Source organism: Zingiber officinale, chromosome 3B (genome assembly GCF_018446385.1).
Source record: "Zingiber officinale cultivar Zhangliang chromosome 3B, Zo_v1.1, whole genome shotgun sequence".
In the NCBI taxonomy this organism is placed as follows: Eukaryota; Viridiplantae; Streptophyta; class Magnoliopsida; order Zingiberales; family Zingiberaceae; genus Zingiber; species Zingiber officinale.
The window spans coordinates 4,446,277-4,469,874 of NC_055991.1; the positions used below are offsets into that span (position 1 = coordinate 4,446,277).

Below are 23,598 nucleotides of genomic sequence, written 5' to 3' on the forward strand. Positions count from 1 at the left end.
TTATATAAATTGCGTGGTTATGTGTGTTCCAGCCGTGTGGGCTGATGAATATGTTATTATATTGTTTGTGTATGTATATTGCTTCATATTGTCACCGATACAAGGGAGATATTGTTGAAATTTTATCGATAGGGACTCCTCTAGGGGCGTGACACCAAGTGGGTCAAGGTTGACCGAACACTAGGTGATTGGAAGTCCAAGTAGGTCAAAGGATTGATCGGGCATTTGGTGAAGAAGTCCAAGTAGGTCAAAGGATTGATCGGACACTTGGTGAAGAAATCCAAGTAGGTCAAAGGATTGATCGGACACTTGGTGAAGAAATCCTAGCAGGTCAAGGTTGACCAGATGCTAGGCAATGAGAATCTCAACAGGTCACGGTTGATCAGATGTCGGGGAAGGGAGCCTTAGACTTTGTTTAGAAGTTAGGAGTTGATAATCGATCGAGCTAATCGATTACCATAGCTTAAGCGATTAGGATAATCGCTTAAGCTCATTTTTGCGAGTGCACAGAGAGGCGCCTAATCAATTAGGCTAATCGATTAGACACATCTTAAGTGATTAGGGTAATCTCTTAAGAAGACCTCTGTGTGAAATAGAAGCTGCGGTAAGCAATTAAGCAGGGAAGCTTAATCGCTTATGGTCTGTTCTCGTGCGAATAGAAAGGCTCTTAATCGACTCAGCTAATCGATTAAGAACCCTTAAGCGATTAGAGTAATTGCTTAAAGTTGAAAACTAGCCATTGTGTGTCCAATAAAAGGTTTCGCGTGTACTGTTCAACTAATCTTCTCTCCCACTCTCTTCGTCAAGCTTAGAGGTCATCACTGTCGATTCTTGAAGCTTCTTGGAGATAAGTGTTGCTATACTTCTAAAGTCAAGAGGTGTTCTCAAATAAGAAGAAGAAGTAAGCTAGGGTTTCATGAGTGTAATCTTGTAAGATTTCATTCTGTACTAGCTTGTATTTTCATCTTCTTGTATTTCTTTGTGTGTGAGCTTGTATGAGACTTCTCCGCTTCCGGATTGTTTCCAAGAAAGAGTGTTTCATAGTAGAGAGTGTGCATGAGGGTCGGATCCTTGGATTAATTACCTCTACTTGAGGTGGATACCAAGTAAATTCATCTTGTTAGCATTGGGGGAGCTTTGTGTCGAGTTTATCCGTTGCACATCATCATCGACAAAGCGTGAGAAGTTATTCACCCCCCCTCTAGCTCTGAAGTGTACCAGCAAGTGGTATCAGAGCAAGACTCCTCTTCACCGAGCTCATTGCCGGAAAGGGCAACGAGTTAGAGGAACAAGCACAAAAGTCAACAAGTCAAAGATTTCAAAAGCTCAACTTCAAGATGGAATTCCGAGATAGACTCGGATTTGACACGAGGGTGCCTCCACCATTTACAATGACAAGCTTTGATTCTTAGAAATCAAGAATAAAAAACTCTTCATGATGGAGATAGAGAAATTGTTTGCTCTAATGGAAGGATTTGAGGCCCCGAGGGATGGCAAAGGCAAAATCATCAAAAGGAGCAAATGGAGCGAGGAACAAGTCAAAAGGTGTGAGGCAAATGACAAGGTAACCAAATTATTCGTTAGCTTATTGCCTAGCACTATTATGTGTAAAATTGGAAAAATATCAAGATGTCAAGGAGCTATAGAGCAAGTTGGCAAAGATTCATGAAGAACCCTCCGCTATACCAAGTCAAGAAAAATCCAAAGAAGACAACGCATTGATTAATAAGAAGAGGAATCTAAAGTTGAGAGGTGCTCTACATTGAAAGAAGAAATTCAAGAAGAGCCATCCTCGGGAGAGTGCAACGTTAAAGGCAAAGAGAGAGCATATCTTTGTTCTATGTACATGAGGATTAAAATGAACAGGCCTCCACCTCTAAGATTGAGAGGGAGCGTCATTTGGTGACACCGGAGGAAAAAGAGGCTTCCTCCTCTGGATCAAATGAAGAAGAAGATGGTGTCACCTCCAAAAATCAAGGAAAATCAAATGGAGAATCAAATACCATCCCTATAAGCAAAGGTATAACAAGTTCATTTGTTAATAATAAAGGTCATATCATTATTTTGAGTGTAGGGGAAAAGGGCACTACAAGAGTAAGTGTCACAAATTAGCCAAGAAGAAAGGCCAAGTGGCATCAAAGGACAAGGAGAAGTCCAAGGAGATCAACCCTATGGTACGCAAGGGCAAGGAGCACATTGTGTGCTTTTCTTGCAATCAAAAAGAGCATTATCGGAGTCAATATCCTAAGGGGAGGAATCCAACCAAGAAGAATAAAGGAGGAAATTCAAATCAAGGGAGAGCCCTCAAGAGCAAACCCAAGGTATCTTTTATTGAACCAATTCCTCTAAATCATGATAAAATGCATGCTAAGTCTAGTTTAGATCACTTCAATGCAATTTATCATGAAAATAGAAAGCATAATAAGGTTAAAGAAAAATATGTAGCATATCATGCAAAGACCGCCTCACCTAAGGTTAGAAAGGTAGATAACAAATTAGGCAAGAATTCGAAGAATTTTAGATATATGCCTAAAAATAAAAATACTCACAGGAATCAAGAAAATTTCAAATCTATGGATTTATGGAAGGAAAATCAAGTCTTGAGGTCAAGACTTGATAAATTAGAAAAGACCCTAAAAAAATGGAAAATATCTTTAAGGGGCAAAATGAGTATAACCTAAGTGTAGAAAGGCAAGAGTCATTCAATGACCATAGAGATTTGGGTTACAAACCTAAAGCCAAAAATAATGTGGCTTCGTATCGTAGGGTTCCATATAGTTATGGAACTAAACCTAGGTCAAATGGTCAAGCTAAGGTTATAAGGGAGGTCATCCTTAGAGTTAACCTTGAGAAGATCAACGTGACTAAGTCTTCTAAAATGCTTAAGAAAGTCATTAAGAAGGTCACAAGGGAAGCTATTCCTAGAGTTGACCTAGAGGAGTCTAGCATAATCAAGGCTTCTAAGAAACCTAAGAAGGTCATTAGGAAGGTAACTAGGAAAGTTATCCCTAATGAGTACCTTGAACACCCAAGGAGCACCAATTGATTTTGTGTTCCTAAGAGTATGTTCTCTATACCCTAGATAAGTTTAGAGAGTGTCAACTCTAATTGGAAGGGTAGTTAACCTAACCTTGAAAAAGTTGACACTTGGAGGACATTTTCAAGATAGTTGTACTCCTTGAAAATGAAAAGGATTGAATGTTTACTCCTTTGAAGAGTAAACTGTGTCAAAATTTAAGGAGTTGGACTTAATTTAAATGGACACAAATAAGAAAAAGACAAAAGAAATGCCAAGTTGGTTTTGATATTTTCTTAAGCAGATGAGGGTAATCTAGGATTATTTTTAAAATTTAGCAAATAATTAGGGATATTTAGATAGATAATTTAGGTATATTGCTTATATTAAATTACTATGATTGTTTGCTCATCATATGTCATGACATTATATTTTGCATTCATTTCTATTATAAAAAATATAAAAAAATAGCATGTCATGTCATACATACATCATATAGCTAAACGGACAATGACATTCTCTTGAAAAATATTTATTTTAATGTATGTCATAAATCATCATGTATTATTTTAAATTCATTATAATTAAGGACAATGACATTTATCAACAAGTGGCATCTTAGGTGGATGATCAAATTCTACAATACCTAGATAGATATGCACGATCCCTTATATTAGGGTAAAATTAAAATCTACATCTCATAAAAATCATAAGGTGACTTGTATGTGTTTAGTACACATTAGAGACAAGTGAGATGTTAGAAGGATGATCAAAAGTCAAGATGTTGATTTAGTGCATCTTTTTGAGTTTTATTTTTATCAAAGCATATAGTTATGTGTTATCCAATCATTGGGAAAGCTAATGTACAAGTGATATGCATTTAGCCCAAAGAACATGGTTGGAAATTGGTTTTGAAAACCATTTCAAAATATTTTTGGAAAACCTTGATGAAATCTATCTTTTGATAGCAATCACCATTGAAGAGTTGAATATAAACTTGAAAAAAACATTGAAGTTTTCAAGAGTTTCTAATTTTGTGTCAAATCTTTAAAAAAAGATATGTATGTTATTAGAAAATTATTTTTCCCATGATAAGATATGCCTTAGATAATGCATACATAAATTTTCATGATTTTTAGAATTTTATAGAATTTTTAGGATATTTCTGAAATTCTGCTAAAATTAATTTCAGAAATCAAAATGGTAATCGACTAGACTAGTCGATTACCACATCCTAGTCGATTAGGTCAATCAATTATAGCTGGTCTTAAGCGATTAAGAGCTTTGTTTAAGCGCTTAAGATCCTGATTTCAATTAAATAAGTTTATTTAAGTTGAATAAGCCATGTTTAGTCGTGTTAACCTTCCTTAACCCTAAGAAATTCATTTGTGAATATTTAAGGACAATTTTCATGATGAAAACAAGATTGGAATGGCTAAGAAAGACTAAATTGAAGTTTAGAATGAGGTTTGCATTCAATTTGATTATTGAACCTTGACATTTCAAAATTTTAGTTTTTCTAAAGGTTTAGGAACTCTAAGTCATTGTTGGTGCAATAACAAAACTTTGGAGCATGTTTTGAGGGGGAGCTACTCCCTAAAGACATGATTTTTTTAATAACCAAATGGAAGGTTTTAAACCTTCATTGTTATGTATGCTCTAGGATGAGCATTTATGCATAATGAAGGGTATGAGACCTTCATTGTGATACTGTGAATAATAAGTGAGGTTGTGAACAACATGTACGTAACTCTTCAGGGGGAAATTTTTTGATATGTGTCAAAAGAAGAAAATGTAGAGTTTAAGTTAGGAAACCTTCATTACCTAAAGGGGGAGGCTACCCTCTTGAAAAGGGGGAGAATGAAGGAAACCCTCATTCATGCTTTGACATGAAGAAGAAGTTGAGGCTATGGGATTAAACTAACTTAAACATATTATCAAAAATAAAAAAAGGGGAGATTGTTGGTGCAATTTCCCTAGGTCAAGGTTGACCAGTTTGACTAAGCTTGAGTTGGCTCAAGCTTGAGTCTTGATATTTGAGTTTTGATGTTTGACAACATATGAAGATTGCATGTGCAATTGTCCGTTATGGGAAGATTGGTTAAGGTTTGACCAGTTTGATGTGAACAAGAGTCCAGTAGGTCAAGGTTGACCGGATACTTGATTGAAAAGTCCTAGTGAGTGAAGCTAAGCACTGAGAAATTCTTGTTGAGTGAAGACAGGCATGTGAAAATCTAGGTGGGTCAATAGTTGACCGGACACCTGGTAATTGGTAAGTCCAAGTGGGTCAAGACTGATCGTACACTTGACATGAGATGGTATGTCCAAGTGGGTCAAGGTTGACCGAACACTTGATAATTGGAAGTCTAAGTAGGTCAAAGGATCGACCGGATTCTTGGGACAAGGAGAAAAGTCAAAGTGAGTCAAAGGATTGACCGGACACTTAGTGGAAAAGTCCTAGCAGGTCAAGGTTGACTAGATGTTAGGCAATGAAAAGTTTCAACATGTCACGGTTGACCGAATGTTGGGTAAGGGAACCTTAGACTTTGTTTTGGAAGTTAGAGTTTGATAATTGATTGGGCTAATCGATTATCATAGCTTAAGTGATTAGGGTAATTGCTTAAGCTCATTTTTGCGAGTGCATAGAGAGGTGCTTAATTGATTAGGCACATCTTAAGCGATTAGGGCAATCGCTTAAGAAGTCCTTTGTGTAAAACAGAAGCTATGATAAGCGATTAAGTAGGGAAGCTTAATCGCTTACGGTCTGTTCTCGCACGAACAGAAAGGCTCTTAATCGACTCAGCTAATCAATTAAGAACTCTTAAGCGATTAGAGTAATCGATTAAATTTGAAAACTAGCTGTTGTGCGCCCTATAAAAGGTTTTACATGTACTGTTCAACTGATCTTCTCTCCCACTCTCTTCGCTAAGCTCAGAGGTCATCATCGTCGATTCTTGAACCTTCTTGGAGACAAGTATTGCTTCACTTCCAAGGTCAAGAGATGTTCTCAAATAAGAAGTAAGATAGAGTTTCATTAGTGTAATCTTGTAAGATTTCATTTTGTATTAGCTTGTATTTTTCTCTTTTTGTATTTCTTTATGTGTGAGCTTGTACGAGACTTCTCCGCCTTCGAATTGTTTCCGAGAAGGTCAGAAGGAATGTTTTATAGTGGAGAGTGTGCATGAGGGCCATATCCTTGAATTTGTCACCTCTACTTGAGGTGAATACCAAGTAAATCCATCTTGTTAGCATTGGGGAGCTTTGCATCGAGTTTATCCGTTTCACATCATCAACGACAAAGCGCGAGAAGTTATTCATCCCCTCCCCCCTCTAGCTCCAAAGTGTCCCAACAACTTTGTGTCTAAGTGTGTAAGAACTTAAGAACATAAGAAGTCAAACTGAAGACGTAGCGGATGAGAAAGATGGTACAGGAAGCGAGTCGAAGGGCTCAATGCATCGGAGGGACGTGAAATTGCAGAAGTGTACACTTGTGAACGAGAAGGACGCACACAACATATTCAAGGAAGTCGAGGGGGAAGCCGGAGAGGAAACCTGGTCCAGAAGAAGGTCAGAATTGAGTTTAGGTGAGCTCAATTTTGGATTGCCGAAGCATATCACCCCAAATAAGAGCGAAGAAGAGTTAGCCAAGTTTGAAGGTTAACTGGTCAAGCTGGCTTGTGGAAGGCGCTCTCAAGGTGATGGAAGGTGCCTTCGCGCATTTTCATAGAAGGCGTCCCTTAAGGTGATGGAAAGTGCTCTCAATCTGGTTGGAGGTACCTCTAGTAGCCGTTAAGCTACCGTTTGAAGAGGAGGATAAACTCTATCCTCTCAAAGGCGTCTTGGATCTCTTTGGAGATGCCTCAAATCAACGAAAATATACGGTAACTTCTGTCCAAGAGACTATAAAAAATTTCCTGTTGTGAGAAATTATTGAACAACTCCTATATTTAATTCCTAACTATTTCTTAACGTTCAACGATTGTAAAAAGTTTCTTCATAATTTTTATTGAATTTTTTTATTATCTTAAATTAATAATCACTTAAATTATAACCAAATAACTATTGTGCATGTTTATTATTGTTATGTTACTTGCTTAATTAACTTGAGGACCCTTGTTAAATACCGGATAATTTTTATAATCTGGCTGAATGGAGGGGTATTTTTAAAATAAAATTACCGGAGAGGCATTATTTGAATTATACGCCTTTTTAAAATTTGGAACGTCCTTGCGATTTTTTGACCATATTATTTTATAATACCTCTATGCCGCCGTTCCGGTATGCATGTCAACGATTCCTTCTGGCGTAACGGAAGGAGCCGAATCACGAGCTGCTACAGACCAAGTGGCGGAGAAGCGCCGGTAAGGAGATAAAGCGGGGACTGAAACAAGATCGCTGGCAACGAAAGTAGGCTTCCCAACTTTGCGCCTCTATCTTCCTTCTATGGCCGCGGTCGGTGCTCAAGCTCTTCCTTTCGCCGCCTCTCACCATATCGGCTCATCCCCACGTCTCTCTCTCTCTCATGCTTAACTATCCAGGCGTCCTACTATTTGTGACATTCTTCGCCTTTGATTCGCAGGTGCTTCGATCTCAAAATCCCGCGGCTTGACTCGCTTTCCCCTATCCAGAGGTTCGCCGCTCACTTCGTCCTTCACGCCTGGCTTAACTACAGGTAATCGACCCTTGTCTTACAAAGATTTGATCTTTTTGTCTTCCGTCTGTGGTTTTGGGAGTGGCACAAACGTGCTTTGTTTGTTTTGTTTTGGGCGATGATGAGGGAGAAATAGTCCATCCAAGTTGAGGACTACGCAAAAGGATCTCAGTAACTCAAATTCAGTTGCAGATAAAGGGGGAAGACAATCTAAAAGGTTAAGGACATTGTTCTGGAGTCTCCATTGATGAGTCTGCAACTTTGACCATGTGACTTTTGTCAAAACCGAAGGTTGCAGTGTTGTTTGTCGTCCACATACACCAACCCAGACGACCTCAAGTGGGAGTTTCAAAAGCATTTCTTTATCCCTTCCTTATCCCTTTTTGCAAGAGGAATGCGATTTCAGGCCACAGGATTGTTTCTTATCTTGTATAGTATTTCTAGAATTTGGATGCGAATTATGCTCTTGTGTCTCACCATGGAAACAATTTTAAAAATTTTCTAGAGCTTGCTTCTGTAATGGCCTCCAGTTTAGGTTTAGTAGTTCCATTCAAGGAGCATACTAAAATCCACTTTATTCTGTTATTGTAGTTTCCTATTTTGTGTAAAAGGTTGTGTTTCTGTCTTTAGCTCCTTGTTGTCAAAATTTATTTGCCTATCAAGTTAAATTCTTAGTTAACTTCAGATATGTCACATGGTATATTTTCCACTGTACTTAGTCAAATCTTGTAATTGATCTTTAATTTTACTAAATTTGCCTCTTCACATTTCCTCTGTTTTTCACTTAAATGGAACATTTCCTTGTCCAACTTTTCAAATTGTCTGCCATAAACCTGTCAAATTGGCATAACTAAATCCAATGTAATACTGGATAAAGTATACGGTTCTTGTTAGAATTGTTTTGATAATGATTCTAGTGACAATGAAGTACATGCCAAATAGGAGGACATATGCTAACTTATTTGTACCTGAATAAAGGTTGATTGATGTTCGTTGGTGACTCTAAGAAATCATTAAGCTTCATTGTCAATTATATTGGGGCTCTCTATAATGCATTCATGTTATAGATTTAGTATGCATCCCGCATTCATTTTGCATTCGACTTGTGTGTCCATGTAACTTACTTGATTTCATCTATAGTTTTAACAGAATCAGATCCTTTAGCTAAGCCTACCCATTGATAAGATTCAACATTTAGAGGTACCCAATGTGAGCTTTTGTCAAGTAGTTAATCACTTTTGAGTGGAATAGTGAAAAATATTTGTTTTAATGTAGTCCCTCGCAAGCTAAGTTTATTAATAGATCGTTCCATGTTTGAAGAGCTAAGTTTCCTAGCCTCACTAGTTGCTAAATTGAAAGAAAGGAAACTTTTTTAGTAAATTCTTTTTGGGGAACGCTGCCTTGTGGTTGGGCTTAATCACGTTGTTTTAGTATGTTAGTGATATGGTATAAGTTAAGTCTTCTCTTTGGTTTTGATATGTACATCAAGTGTGCAACAACTTGGATTAGTGCACATAGTGATTGTGGAGATCAACAAGGAGCTCATTGCTCAATAGCTTAGCTTGGATTCAGTTGTTCATGAGATCAAGGAGAAGCTTGGTGGACTTGAGAGAGGGAGACTTGGATTGAATGTTGGTACTGGAGCTCATTGCCTTGGGATGGATTGAATTAAATTGGTGCATTGCAGCTGGGGAGGGAACTCAGTGAACTCGAGCACTAACACTTGGATCGAGATGTTACACATCGTTGTGTTAGTGTCAATGTCACACATGAGCACGTCCGTCCTGCTGACAACTATATTAATAATTTGACGACACTGTCTATGGCCTTTTGTGATCCTAAAAATATTTCTTTTTAGGCTCATGGAGCAAATTTATATTCACCAGGTCTATTTGAGTTAGATTCTGGACGGTTATGGTTCTTTGCTAAGTGAACTTCTATGTGCTTATTCGAAGGCCATTTCTTGGAAAAGAACATGGTAGATTATCATCTAACTTCTTGTTTTGTTCTTCTCTTTTTACATCATATGTGTTAACATAGTGCTGCTTCTTTCATCTCCTGAATCTAAAGATTTCTGTCTGAATGATCACATCCTTGCCTTTCAACATTTCATGAGATTTTCTATCAGATATAGTACCATAATTTTCTATCATTTGTGACCCTAGTGAACAACAATACAGCTATATTTTACAAGAGTGGTGCACTCAATTATGATCCTAATATGTGAAATAATTTTACGCGCAGCATTCTGGATTACATCAAACAGGAGGAAAGTTAATCAGCAAGAAACATCTGTTTCCATAAGGTGTGAGCAGGGAACCAAGGATAATAATGGACTAGATGTATGGCTGGGTCGGCTTGCGATGGTTGGTTTTACCACTGCAATAACTGTCGAAATATCAACAGGGAAAGGACTTCTAGAGGTTTGAAATGAGTCATTTCTTCACGTTTATACTTAAATCCAGTGAAATCTATAGTTCCAAGCTGATAGTTAAACCCTTTGGATGATTTTCTTATGCTGCCATGGAACCTTTTTTCAATTCTTTTACCCATAAACATCTCTCGTTGCCCAGTGTCATGAAATGCTAACAACTAGCTTTGCTTTGTAGAATTTCGGGTTTACGACACCAATTCCAACTCTAGCATTGGTTGTTACAGCATTAGTGGGACTTCTTACTGTATTCTTCATCTTTCAGTCAGCTTCTCGAGATTAATATCGCTTGTTTCTTGTTTAGAATTCATTGCTGTTTATTCAAGCTGTATGAATGATATTACTGGATATGTTATACAATGAGTACATGTAGTCGAGTTCCCCTTGGTGCACTTGTGCTCCGATTTCGATCAATTTGGTTTTGACAGCATATGTGGAGGCTTAGCACGATGAAACCCCTAGTATTACGGGATTCCATCAATGGAGATAGAGGATACCGTCCCTTGTTTCGTGTAAAAATCACTCCTCCATGTTTAAATTCTTGGATCCGTCATTGGAGGTGTTGTATTGTGAAGTTCTAGTATGATAGTCGTCATGTATGGCTCAGGCTGCCCACAGGAACGAAGCGGTAATGTTGGTAAAAGCCAAGTCTTTGGGTTCTAGCCCGAGCTCAAATTATAAGATCATTACAAACACATCAATTGGTTTGTGATAAAATTGATTGAAGTCATTAGTCCTTTGTGATCTAACTTGTTTATCACTAATTTAACTATCAGCTTAAAATCTAACAAAGCGAAAAATCATAATAAATCAAACAAATGGATCTGAAATTGGCTTCTGTGGCTTGAAAGCACAATGCATTGGCGAAAGAACAAGATGAGGACGGATCAAGGAAAACTAGCCGTGCGATTAAGCATGGACGGTGATTGATGAAGTAAAGCCGAGGGTAACGGGAGATCAAGTGGAACGGTAATGATGCTGCCTGGGTGAGAAAAATGGACGGCTGGGATGGTAGGAAAAGCCCTCGACGTCCTATCGCTTCTCGCAATTTTATAAGGCCAGGGGTCAACCGGAAAGTAAAGGGAGAGGCGGAGCGAAATCGAGAGGAGAGGAAGCGAGGGCAAGATTTGGGGTTTGTCTTCTCTTCTCTTCACTTCTTACTCCTTTTTGTTCTTCTTCGATTTCCGAAATGGGGCTCCTTCATATGGCGGCGCCTGCAGTCAGCGTGGGATCGCGCAGGTTTTAAGACTAGCTAGTGGAGTCCTCCTCCGAGTTAGAGGCAGCTTGAGGGCAGGCGAATCCGAGGAGGTTCCTTGGCTCTCAAAGGAGGAAAAAAAAAATAGAAGCTTGCTTGTTTTTCACCATTTTCTTTTCGTTTTGCTTGATGGATCGGTTCCCAGCCATATATCCCCTCATCGATCTCAGGAAAGGTGGGGTCTTTTCTGAATCTGTTCTTGGCCCCCTTCTTGTTTCTTATTGTCCTTGGTTACAGACGTTTTTTTTTTTTTTTTTTTTTGCGTGGATCTGCTTTTTGGTTGATGGCTTCTTCGAGTAAGGAGAATCTCACGGAAGGTTGATTTGTTTCGCCTTTGATTCAAAATTTATATTTTTGTATTCAATTTCCTGTTGATTGAGGATTTTAGTGACGTTTTGATTTAGGGTTCGGCTTTTAGCTTCTGCTTGTGTTTGGATGTCTGTTGCTTTGCTTTTGGACGCTCTCTGGTTGTTTGCTGAGATCTGCTTGGAGTGCAAGATGTAAATTGTCTCCATTTAATGCCCAGTGTTATGGCTTAGATTCTTCTTCATTGCATATATTTTTTGCCTTCTATGATGTTGCATTGTAGCATACAATTTTTTTTAATTTTTGTTGGTACTGAGTTTTTAGGTTGAAACTACATATGAGATTGTCAAAAAGAATAATTTTTTTATTACGTGTCGGAGATGATGATCTTTATTACTGATCTTTCCTTGTTTTTCTTGTTCAGATTATATTTGTGTCTGATTTTATTTCATTTACAAATTTCATTTGCAGGTCTCGGATAAACCTTCCTGAAACTTTCTCCTTGTAACAAAAATTGTATATAGTCAAGAGTTACTAGTGCTTCAGATAAAGATGAACTCTTCGAACAAAGGTCTTGCAGACACCTCGGTTGCGAAGTCTTGTTCATTGAACAAAGCTACTGCTTTAAATCCCAATGCAGCTGAATTTGTTCCTTCGTCTCTTAAATGTACTTATGAAACCACCAAAATTTCAGATGCCACAAAGGTTGATCTTACAGGATCTTCTAGAAAAACAGTCTTAGATAGATCAGATTCTAACACTTCAAATAACTCAGATGATGAGGTACACCAGTACTGGCGCCAACGGCTTCCCGATGATATCACTCCTGACTTCCAAGTCATAGGAGAAGAACTGCATGAGCCTGGAAACCTCTCACTTGCTGGTTTGTCGATCAATGATAGTGCTGAACAATCCAAATTTCCAGGATCAATGACCAGAGAGATGTTAGATATGCAGCAAGATCTATCTCCTACCATTGAAAATGCTAGCTTGAGTGCAAAGGTGGGATACCTTGGATCTATATATGCTAAAGAACAATTGTCAGTTGCTCGCAGGACATCAATGGCTAATGTGTGGGGTAAGTCACTTGAAAATGAACTGCAAGATGCACCCTTTTATGATGGTGATCTTACTCCTAGTTCAATGGGCGATAATACTTTCCTCGAAAATTTGGTCACCGATCCTATTGAGTTCCTGTCATCACAATTTCCTGGATTTGCTGCTCAGAGCCTTGCAGATATTTATTATGGAAATGGATGTGATTTGAACTTAACAGTTGAGATCCTAGCTCAGCTTGAGGTATTGTGGTCATTCAGGATTCTTATGGATAAATTATAATATGGTGGTTGCCATTGAATCTATGGATTAGTGGTTAGACTCTGAGAAAGTAATGATAGGGTTCCCTAGTTAGATAATTTATCTGATATTGCAAGGATGTAAACTTAAATGGTAATTTGACAAAATTTTACCATCTAAACTTTGTGGGAAAATTAAATTAATTTCTGGTTGGGATTGTCAATATGCAACCTCAGTAGGTTTACAATCTTCGTAACAATTTGTCAAATGTTAAATAAGCAGAATTATTTTTTTGAATTTCAGAGAATTTATTTGTTGTTGTTTTTTGTTAAAATGGTCTGGATGCTTTATGATACTACTTTCCAATTACAAAACTGTTCATTTTTTTTTTTATCAAAATGTGTATCATTAACACTAAATCATTGCTCTAGATTTAGAAATATTGAAAAGTAAAAAAAAAAAGAGAATTCCTTAATCTTTTGAAGTAGAGTAAAAAGATTCGAGCATTGTTTGGCTCATAAGCGTATCTCTTCTATAGCCCATATGTACAGATGAGAGGTTGTAGCATCTTTCTGTCTCTCTTTTGGGAAAGGTGGTGTTATACATGTGAATGCACTTAGCAATAGTATTGTAGGATTCTTTTAGGACCACTTTATCCCAACCTAAGTAGATTGATATTCAGAAGAAAAGGAGGAACATATTAGCAAATTATGATTCAGGATTTCCAAAAACATTCTGTTTGGTTGGTTGTGGTTAAAAGCAAAGGCACACTTTTTCTCCTTAACTTTTAGTTTATGGGCTGACATTTTTACAACTTATCAGCTGTTGTAAATTGGAAGACATTTTGATGATTGTTAGGACAACTTTGACCTTTGGAAGGTATCTGCTTAAATATAGCCATTCCACAGCCAACATTATGATTATGAAGGCAATATTGAGGTTTGTGAACATCCTTCTATCCTATTACTTTTCCTGTCAGAAAACAATTTTGTCACAGATAGCGACAGGAGAAACACTTCTTCTCTTATGGCTTGTTTCTGACAAGCTCTTATCCCTCGTTCTAATTTGACAATTTCTGACATAATTAGGTGGATGCTAGCTATCAATGCTTATTTGGTTTGTTTTTTTTTTTTTGACGTTTAACCATGAATTAGTACGAAGGGGAGCCTTGGCGTAATGGTAAAGTTGTTGCCATGTGATCAAAAGGTCACGGGTTCAAATCCTGGAAACAACTTCTTGCAAAAAGTAGGGTAAAACTGCGTACAATGGATCCTTCCCTGGACCCCGCATGGCGGGAGCTTCGTGCACCGGGCTGCCCTTTTCTTTTTTTTTTAACCATGAATTAGTATGGATTGTTCTGCTTAGTTTTTGCCTTAATGTAGTATAGTGACTGGGCTGTGATTTATTAAACTGTGGTCTAACTAAATGGGTGTTAAGGGCTCCTGACAATTTACTTTTTGTTGCAGCTTCAAGTTGATAGCAGTTTTGATTCAAACTCTGATTCAAATTCATTGGCTGCCCCAAACTTTAGTCCACTGGACTTTCCTGCCCTTCCAGTAGCTCATTCTCAGAATGGGTTGTCAAAATATGGAGATAATCAATATGTGTCTGATTCATATAGATCTCCTGTCATATCAAAAGGCCAAATTGATTTTGCCACTACTGTTAGGAAACTAGCAGCCCGGGATTCTGGTCACTGGAAATTTGAAATAAATGGTTCTGATGGTAATGCTGGTTCCAGTAGAAGTTCCCAAGTTTTAGGTAGCGCATATAATGGTAGCACTAAAATTGCATATGGAGATAGATGGAATAGTTCAGGTGCAGTTCCATCATCTCCTGTTTGGCTTGAGACTGGGGATGCAGTGGGTAATAAATATTCTCAAGATGACCTCTCTCTAACTTGTGCACTTTGTTTTATAAATCCCCTCTTAGTGTAGGTAAATGTTTTGCTTATATGTTTCCTAGTTTTTCTTTACAGCAAATATTTATTCGGAGACAAGAGAGGAAGCTCGTGATTTGGCACGCCTTCGAAATGCATTCTTTGATCAGGTAGATATTCTCTAATTGGTGCCTATTAATGAATAGGCTAATTATTTGCAATCATAAAGTATGTTTTGGAGAATGATTGTTTGATAGTTCCACTACTCTCAACATATTCTTGAGTACTTTATAGCTGGTAATATGTAAGAGCAGTATAGATAACTAGATCTTAGCAAACAGATAAAGAATTATGGTGCATAAGGACTGCATAGGAAACTAGGCTAAATGATAAAGCTTCGTGGTTATTAGTCTTTCTACAATTATCTATTATTTATATATATTGAAAGTAATCCTGCATGCTGATTTATTTATTTTCCTCCTAATACAGCAAAATTTCATTAACATACAATGGATTAATAAGAATTTAATGCAGTTGGTAACATCTTGACATTTGTGTTATAAATCAATGTTAATCTTTTTTTTAGCAATTTAAAATTAGAATCAATTACATATAATACAAAGAGCTCCAGTAACATATAAGAAAAATATCCGAGGCTTTTGGGATGGATTTTAAATAATCTTAATGTTTTTAAAGAAATTTTAAATTTATTACTTTACATTAAGTTATAATTTTGGAATTATGAATGCTTTTTTTAAACAATTTGGGATTATTAGAGTTTCAAGTTTATTTCAAAAAATATTTATTTTCAAATATTTTAATTATTTCATTAAAATTCTTCCAAATATTAATTTTATAGTTGCAGTATTTCAATATTGCAATTGTGTTTGAGAAAACTTCATTACTTAATAGTCTTTGGATATTGGAGTGATTTTAGTCTATAGTTTTTTTTTATCTATCTAAGTAGGTTCTGGCTCCTATATTATAGGTAATTAGATTCATAAGTTTGCACTACAAATATAAATCTTCTAGAATAAAATACTTTAAACAAAAAGATCCTCATAAATGTATGGTTCTGGATATTTTAGACTGGAAATATTTTTTTTTTAGAGGGGGAAAAAATAAGCCCATAACAACAACTTTGTGAACCAAATTGTGACATTTATTGGGTTATGGAGACCAAATTGTCAATAAATGAAATCTTTGTTTTTTTTCAGTCTTTGTAGGCCCAGTTATTTTTTTTCTTGGAGTGTTGATTGGTTATTGAGTTTTGCTTTGCAATGGAGACTTGCATCAATTTATTTTAATTTCTTTCTAATTTACTATAATATAGGAATATGAGAATTTTGGTAATGATATTTATCAAATCAAATGATTATATAATATTTAAAGAAAATTAAATACTATTATAGTATTAGATATTTTGGTGCATGTTAGATTTATTAGTTATGGATGTCTCTATCTTGAAGGTAATCCAACTGCTCTTGTTTAATGTTTTCTTGGTTACCTTGCTCTTCAATACAAACAACTAATTTCCTTTTATCTAAATATCCTCATGATAATATTTCCAAAATTAAGCTTCAAGTTGCATTGGCTATTCACATTTTTTCTAAAGATTAGATTAACAAAGAAATTACTGCCAAGTTTCTTGAAGAAAAAAAGGATATGCTAGCTTTGTTCTTATTCTCTCATTAATATGTGCCAAAATCTGCAAATCAACTAGATACTTGGTGTAAATGTGCTTGAGTCCAGAAAGGTCTCTTATACATGAATTTTCTTCCCTCTTGTATATCCCATGGACATAGTTAACAGCATTTTTTAGTTTTTGGGCTCCTGGATTTTCATTTGCTCAATGTCTCTCTCTCTCTCTCTCTCTTTTCATTTGCTCAATTTTCTTCCCTCTTATAACTGTTCTTCTGGAGAATTGTTAACAAAGCATACTAAGCAGTTAACACACAAGAAAGGCCCATAGCATTATGTGGTAATGGCCGAGAAGAATTCACTTATCACTGTAGTAAATGAATTCCCTATTATGTTATAGCCATCACCTTTGTTTTTTTGGGGGCTTGTTTCAACTGTTATCCCTATGAGCTAATATGTTGTTGATTATTTAGAACATCCGCATCAACTTCCCTAAACATAGAATTTACCTTAAATTTTATATGTTATGTAAAAAAAAAACCTTTGCATTAGCTACCCTATTTATTTCTAAAATTTAGATTTCATGAATAGTTCTTTAAATTTAGGACATGAAATCCATGTCTTAAATTTTAAAATATCATTTAATTTGGGAGAGAAAAAAAATAAAGGGTATGGATTGGGTATTGAAAAGTAGATATTACATAGGGAGAGAGAAAATATAATAAAAAAGTGAAAGAGAGAGAAGAAAATAATAAAAAAATAAAAATAATGGAAATTTTAGAACAGTTGATGTAGTGTAGTGTGTAGTGAAAAGTGATTGTCTAAATTTAATAAAGTGGACAGTTTATATTAAATTTTAGAGATATTATAGTGAAACGGTCGTGGATGCTCTAAGTGTGGCTTCTTAACATGTACTTAAAGAAATTAGTCATCTTCATGGAATATATTTGCAGGCAAGACAAGCCTATCTAATTGGAAACAAGGCTTTAGCTAAGGAGTTGAGCTTCAAGGGACAGTTGTACAACATGCATATGAAAGCAGCTCATGAAAAAGCCAAAGAAGAGATTTACCGAAAAAGGTTGGACATTCATAGCTAAAAGCTTATATATCCCAGTATTTTTTTCATTTAGTATTTTATTTATTCTCTTACGGAGGAATCCACTGTTGCTACATTTATTACATGGCCATGCAATACATAGACAAAGGATCAACAATTCAATATCCTTCATTTTGGTGAATTGACAATGGATAGAAATTTTGTTAATTTTTGCACTTTAAGATGCAGACATGAACGAGTTCTTAGTCCAATTCTAGCTATTACCTTAAAAAAAATTAAGTGCTTTATTGTTTTTTTTTTCTTTCAACTCATGCTATTGTACTGTCACAATCTATCGAAGAAACTTATTAATTCTTTACTCTTATCCGGCAACAAGTAATAGCCTACATCCCAACCTTTTGGCCGTCACATTATTTATTTACAATTTTTTAATCTGATTTTAATTAGCATGCAATTATGCTGAACTTCTCCTTGTGATGAGTCTTGTGAGCCTATGTTAGGTTCTCTTAGATTGCAGCTATTTGATTACTCAATAAGTGGAGTCTTTGTTCCTCGTGTATTTTATCAGGAACCCAGTATCTGCCAAGACACAGGGCTATGGCGGGGAACAAGACCGCCTGATTGATCTTCATGGCCTTCATGTGAATGAAGCTCTACAAGTTCTGAATCATGAGCTAAGAATCTTGAGGAGCACGGCGAGGGCCACCTGCCAGCGACTGCACGTAATGATTTGTGTTGGGACTGGCCACCACACCAAGGGTGTCCGAACTCCCGCGAGGCTTCCGGTGGCAGTCGAACAGTACTTGCTGGACGAAGGCATCCGCTTCAGCCAGCCTCAGCCTGGCTTGCTGAGTGTTGTGATATACTGATGTAATGTCGGTATAATATACAACATGGATGCTAAAAGGTCAGAAAAGAAGGGGAAATGAGGACAGACAAAAACAAAAAAAAAAAACAGAGAGGAAGTAGATGAAAAAACTGCAAAAAAAATATTCTTGCATTGTATATTTTGAGGTAAGAAGAGGCAGTGATACAAAGTTTCTCAATACACTAATGTAACATTATGAAACTAGCTATCATGTCTTGTCTTTTCTCTCCCTGTAGGTCAATTCTGCGGAATTCCGCATTCCTTTGATCAACTCAAACTAGTTCTTGTGTTCTTTCTTTTTATATTTTATGTTTTGGTTTCCTTCTTTGCAGAAGGTAAAAAAATGGTAGGATTATCTTTGTTCTGATAATTCATATTTGTAATGTTTGATCATGAAGTAGAGTTTTATTATTATTATTATTATTATTATTATTATTATTATTATTATTATTATTATACTTGCATTTTTATTTGATTTGTTTCCTTGAAATTGTGTTTTGGCCTATTTAGTATGACTCTTTTACTAATCAGTATAATTTTGTATGACTGTTGTTCACCAACATACTACAGGTTTAGTTAATTGCAGGAACGTCCGTCATCTTCTTCTCCAAGAAGTTAATTACAGTTCGAGTATGTAAAGATTGCATCTATATTTATAAGAAAAACCATAGTTCAAAAAATTTCTTTTTTCTTCTTTAATTTCTTGAACATAACTGCAATAATCCAGTTCAGATAAACTAACATGTTTGTTCAGAATAACTGATTATTAATATTCAGTCAAATGCAGGAACTGATCGACAAACACCGCCAAGAACAGGGGGGTTGGTAGGTGACCCAACTCTCTTTAGAGTCAAAGGCATTGATCTTATCCACCACTCGCTTCTGATTGATTCAAGTGTCTTGCACTTAATTGTTTTGTTTTTTATTATCTAATTTTGTTTTGATTAATTTTGGATATAGATGATCTTGATTCGTGTTTCAAATAAATTTATAATATAACTGGTATATATTGGGAGGTGGACTTCTAAAATATTTGTTTCTATTAAAATTTTAATTGTAAGTTGTTAAGAGTTTTTTTTTTAGAATGTAGGTATCTATTTTTAGGATCCAATTAATCTTGAATATGATCGATTATGTCTTAAAATTTTTTCTATTAACTACTAAGATATAGTTTTAATACATTGTACATTTGGAATATCCGTAAGTGATCTGGACATTCAGAATTCCACTTAGTTGCCTACAAATAGTGATGACAATTTTTTTTGAACTCAATCGAGGATTTAATATTCAATCTAAATGGAGGAGGGTATGGATGGACTATCAATATTTAATATCTGACTTGAATATCCTATAAAAATAAAATTTACTATTCTCTCTCCTTAAATTACATGGAACAATCACTGTAATGTTGATTTTTATTGTTGATTTTTAAAAAATAACACCACCATTGTGATGTATTTTAAAAAAATATCTTGGTGCCTTGGTGTTAGACTTTTAAAAATCAACAATGAGCACTAAGATAAGGTTAAAATTAGTACCACCTGATTTTAGTGTTGGTCATGGTGCCATCTTTGTGCTAGTGGTGCTGGTTAATCATCACTACATTAGTTGTTATATGATTTTAATTTTAAAAAAATGAGAGAAAAAATGTCACATATAAATGAGAGATTAAAAAAATTAAATGATTAAAAAAATTAAATTTTGATCATGTTAAGTATCCACATAGGATGTCGTCTACACTAGCTCATATAAAGATGTACAAAATATTATTTCTCTATATATTTATTAAAGATTTTTTACTAAAATTTAATTTATTAACTATTTTTTTGATATTAAAGTAGGATATAGATATTTAATTTATTATATATATATATATATATTAGTCTCCATGTGTACAAATATCCGGATGACTCAATCATCAAGATACTCGGATAAAATTCTAATTTATACTAAGTCGTTAATGAATATATATATAGAATAAGGGTTTGCAGCTCAAATTGATATATACTGGTAATTTTAATATATTTTTTAATGTAAAAAAATTATTAGTAAACCTAAAAAGGCTAAAAGTTCTGATAATCACGCGACGCTCCCGACCCGGCGCCAGCTTCACGCACAGCTGAATTTCCCTGCACGTCACCTCTCTCGACACCACCCATTAATTCTTCAAAATTGAAAATTTCCAACCCCACTCCGCTTCCTCTGCCTTCTAATTTCCCCACGTTTTACTCGCCTCCGTACGATCGACCCACCGATCGACCGACTCGGCGACTCCCATTTAATTATTCTCAATCCTCCCTCGAATAATTCGTTATTTCTATATTGCTCCCTGGTAGACTCTTCCGTTTCCACCCCCGATGGTTCTCGTGACTCGCGTGCTAAAATTAATTTCACTTCCTTCCCCTAGTTAAATTGTTAATTTCATTTCAGTCCCAGCTCTAAATCAGTATGGTTTGATTAATTTTGAAGATTTTTTAAAATAAACCAGGAAAAAAACGACTCTCACGGACCAAATTGAAAAGCTCGAATTAAAAAGAATATTCATCGTTGATTAATTCTTCGTCAGCTTTACTCCTCGAGAATCACGTGTATTAAATGGAAGCCGGCTGGAAATATAAATAAAGGTCTTGGAAGGCGGAGGAAGCAAGACCATCAGACGCCTTCGAGCTTAACGCCGTTCCCGGTCGGCGAACCTCGCCGGATTCTCTCCTGCTTGCTTTGCTTGAAATTGGGGGTTAGAGATGGCGGATGCGGCGCGGAAGCAGGGGTCGAGCAACTTCACGGTGGCCTGCAGTCTCCTCAGCCAGTACATCAAGGAGAAGGGCAGCGCAGCCGATTTAGGGTTCGGGATAGCCCAGGTAGCGCCTAAAGGTGAGACCCCCTTGATCTTGATCGTACCATCATTTGATGTTGATTCAACCTTGTTCGATCCCTTTTCTTGGCAAATCTCGATTTTTTCCTTATTAATTGGTGTGGGATCCGGAGGATCTGTCGGGTGCTTGAAAATTTTTGCTCTTGATGTTGTTGCTGGTTGCTTTCCTACCTTGTTTTCCTCGTTATTTCTTTCGAATTTTTTTCTTCTCTTCCGGGAATCTTCGTTTGTTGATCGTTGCGTCGGATTTTTCAGGCAAATCGGAGTCGTTTCAGCCGCCGATCACTATGAGCTTCCTGCCAGGGGCGGACGTCTCCGGCGGACAGGACAGCGAGAGGGAAAGCGAAGGGGAGGTCGTTTCCCAAGAGAACCCCCTGGATCTCTTTCCCCAGCGTACCGGCTTCCTCACCTCAGCGTCGCCGGATTCGAGGTCTCAGCTCTCATCCCTTCATTCTATTTGCCGAAGGAAGAAAAAAAAGAACGCAAAATCCCATGTTATTTTAAGGCAGAAATCACTATAAGATCCATTCTAAGGCAGAAATTTGAAGGCGATCTCAGCGTTTCTCTGGCTACTTTTATTGCAGGGAAGCACAGAAATCACAACTTACAATCTTCTACGGGGGAAAGGTGCTGGTGTTCGACAATTTCCCAGCCGAGAAAGCTAAGGATCTGATGCAGCTAGCAAGCAACGGGAGCTCCACTGCTGATAACTTGACCTGTGCACCCCCTTCCCTCCTTACTGAAGCCGTGACAAGCTCAGGATCATTCTCCTATCAAAAAAACTCAACCTTGGTTCCTAAATCTGCTAGCAATCCTGTGGTTCCCCAACTTAAACCAGCACAGCCTAATCTCTCTGGTAGTGACACCAAACCAAGATTTTGTTGGAATCTCATGCAAGATGATAGTATACTTAATATGATTAGTTACTGATCTCTATGTTCTATTATTGAATTGCAGATCTTCCTATTGCTAGAAAGGCTTCGCTCCAACGATTCCTTGAGAAAAGAAAGGATCGGTAAGAAATCCTTGTCTGCAAATGCACAAGAAGTGGTTGATTGTTTCAGCTAGTTTAATCAGTTAAACCCAAAATTTTCAGGATCTATGCAAGAGCACCATACCAAATGACTCGATCTCCTCAAGTGGCCACTTCCATAAACCAGGAGGACATCAAATCATGGCTCGGGTTGGGTCATCACTTTGCCACTCCTGATCTCAGTCTAAGCTCCGAGTATAGCAGATAAAGATTGTTCAAGTTGGATGCAGATACTTCTTCCTTGGAAACAATTTACTCGAAGACCTTGATTGCTTCTTTTTTTTTTTAAAGGAAATTGTCTTCCTTTTGCAAGAAGCGATATCAATGTTTTTACTGATGAATTAGATTCCAGGATTCTTGTTTGTAAAGTTGCAGTACACGTGCTGCAATATAGAAATTAAAAAGCATGAGATTAAATGTCTGATTTATGGAGATTGGCTACTCTTGGCAGTTGAATCTAACTAGCAAAATGGTGGTGGCTGAACACCCTAAGCATTCTTTTGAACAGAAAATAAGACTGTTGATGTTGTAATTCAGTATCGAGTTTGATGAGGATGCCCTGATGATGGAATTATAATAAAAATTCACGATATGGAATAATAAATCATATCTCGTTGTCTTAAAATTTAAGGAGAAAAATGTTGGATGAAGGAAGTTGTTTCTTGCCGTCTTAAAAAGGGTTATAGTGACGAACGTTTTTCGATGATTTTACAGTCTCTTTTTTTTCGATGGTTTTACAAATCAAATCCTTTATTTCTCGGAATGAGTCTCTCCTTTTCCTTGGATTTGCTTGGATGCCTTAAGGAGAAGGGTGAACACTACTTGCCTACTCTCTCGATGTGTGTCATTCATTTGGTAACGTGTGTAGTAACTACACATGTCTAATATCTCACTCGTCTAAGTCAGGCCCCAAAGGTCATCAAATGACAAAGACTATAGAATAATTAAGTCACAAAGACTATACAAGAACATCGATTTCATACATTAGGAAAATAGTTCGTGCGATAGTAAACAGAGCAATAGTTACTAAGAAGATTATTACACCTTACATAGCGCTCTATGAGCAATCAATGCTAAAAAAGTTGTTATAATTTACTTAACCGCTTTTCCAAATGAATTAGAAACACTCTCATAATGACACATAGCCTCTCTCCTAGCGGTAGATATCCATTATCCAAAAAACATCTAATCTCTCAGTTGCACACAACCATTATCTTGGAGATATTCATGTCTTGGAAACATCCAATCTCCTATTTACATTAATATGAACACCTCTAATCCCTCATAATAACT

The 23,598-nt window shown here is 36.5% G+C and overlaps 3 protein-coding genes across 5 annotated transcripts; all 3 read left to right on the forward strand.

Moving 5' to 3' along the window:
- The first annotated feature begins 7,307 nt into the window (after nucleotides 1–7,307).
- LOC122055588 (stress enhanced protein 1, chloroplastic-like) lies at nucleotides 7,308–10,478 on the forward strand. The gene is made up of 4 exons (XM_042617091.1): nucleotides 7,308–7,523; nucleotides 7,596–7,688; nucleotides 9,912–10,090; nucleotides 10,277–10,478. Exons 1-4 carry the CDS (start codon nucleotides 7,460–7,462, stop codon nucleotides 10,379–10,381), a joined length of 441 nt encoding a protein of 146 aa, XP_042473025.1. The 5' UTR covers nucleotides 7,308–7,459; the 3' UTR covers nucleotides 10,382–10,478.
- A 643-nt stretch (nucleotides 10,479–11,121) lies between these two features.
- LOC122055587 (polyadenylate-binding protein-interacting protein 7-like) lies at nucleotides 11,122–18,671 on the forward strand. 3 transcript variants are annotated; one of them, XM_042617089.1, is made up of 7 exons: nucleotides 11,166–11,230; nucleotides 11,319–11,528; nucleotides 12,131–12,958; nucleotides 14,422–14,821; nucleotides 14,934–15,004; nucleotides 17,429–17,553; nucleotides 18,101–18,671. In XM_042617089.1, exons 3-7 carry the CDS (start codon nucleotides 12,212–12,214, stop codon nucleotides 18,399–18,401), a joined length of 1,644 nt encoding a protein of 547 aa, XP_042473023.1. In that variant the 5' UTR covers nucleotides 11,166–11,230; nucleotides 11,319–11,528; nucleotides 12,131–12,211; the 3' UTR covers nucleotides 18,402–18,671. The 3 variants fall into 3 exon arrangements, with proteins under 3 accessions (XP_042473024.1, XP_042473022.1, XP_042473023.1); XM_042617090.1 differs by lacking the exon at nucleotides 11,319–11,528 and having other exon boundaries at nucleotides 11,122–11,230; XM_042617088.1 differs by having other exon boundaries at nucleotides 11,158–11,528.
- A 2,362-nt stretch (nucleotides 18,672–21,033) lies between these two features.
- LOC122055589 (protein TIFY 10a-like) lies at nucleotides 21,034–22,733 on the forward strand. Its single transcript, XM_042617092.1, has 5 exons — nucleotides 21,034–21,271; nucleotides 21,528–21,702; nucleotides 21,857–22,128; nucleotides 22,230–22,287; nucleotides 22,369–22,733. The coding sequence occupies exons 1-5, from the start codon at nucleotides 21,142–21,144 to the stop codon at nucleotides 22,511–22,513; spliced, it is 780 nt and encodes a 259-aa protein (XP_042473026.1). The 5' UTR covers nucleotides 21,034–21,141; the 3' UTR covers nucleotides 22,514–22,733.
- Nucleotides 22,734–23,598: the final 865 nt, after the last annotated feature.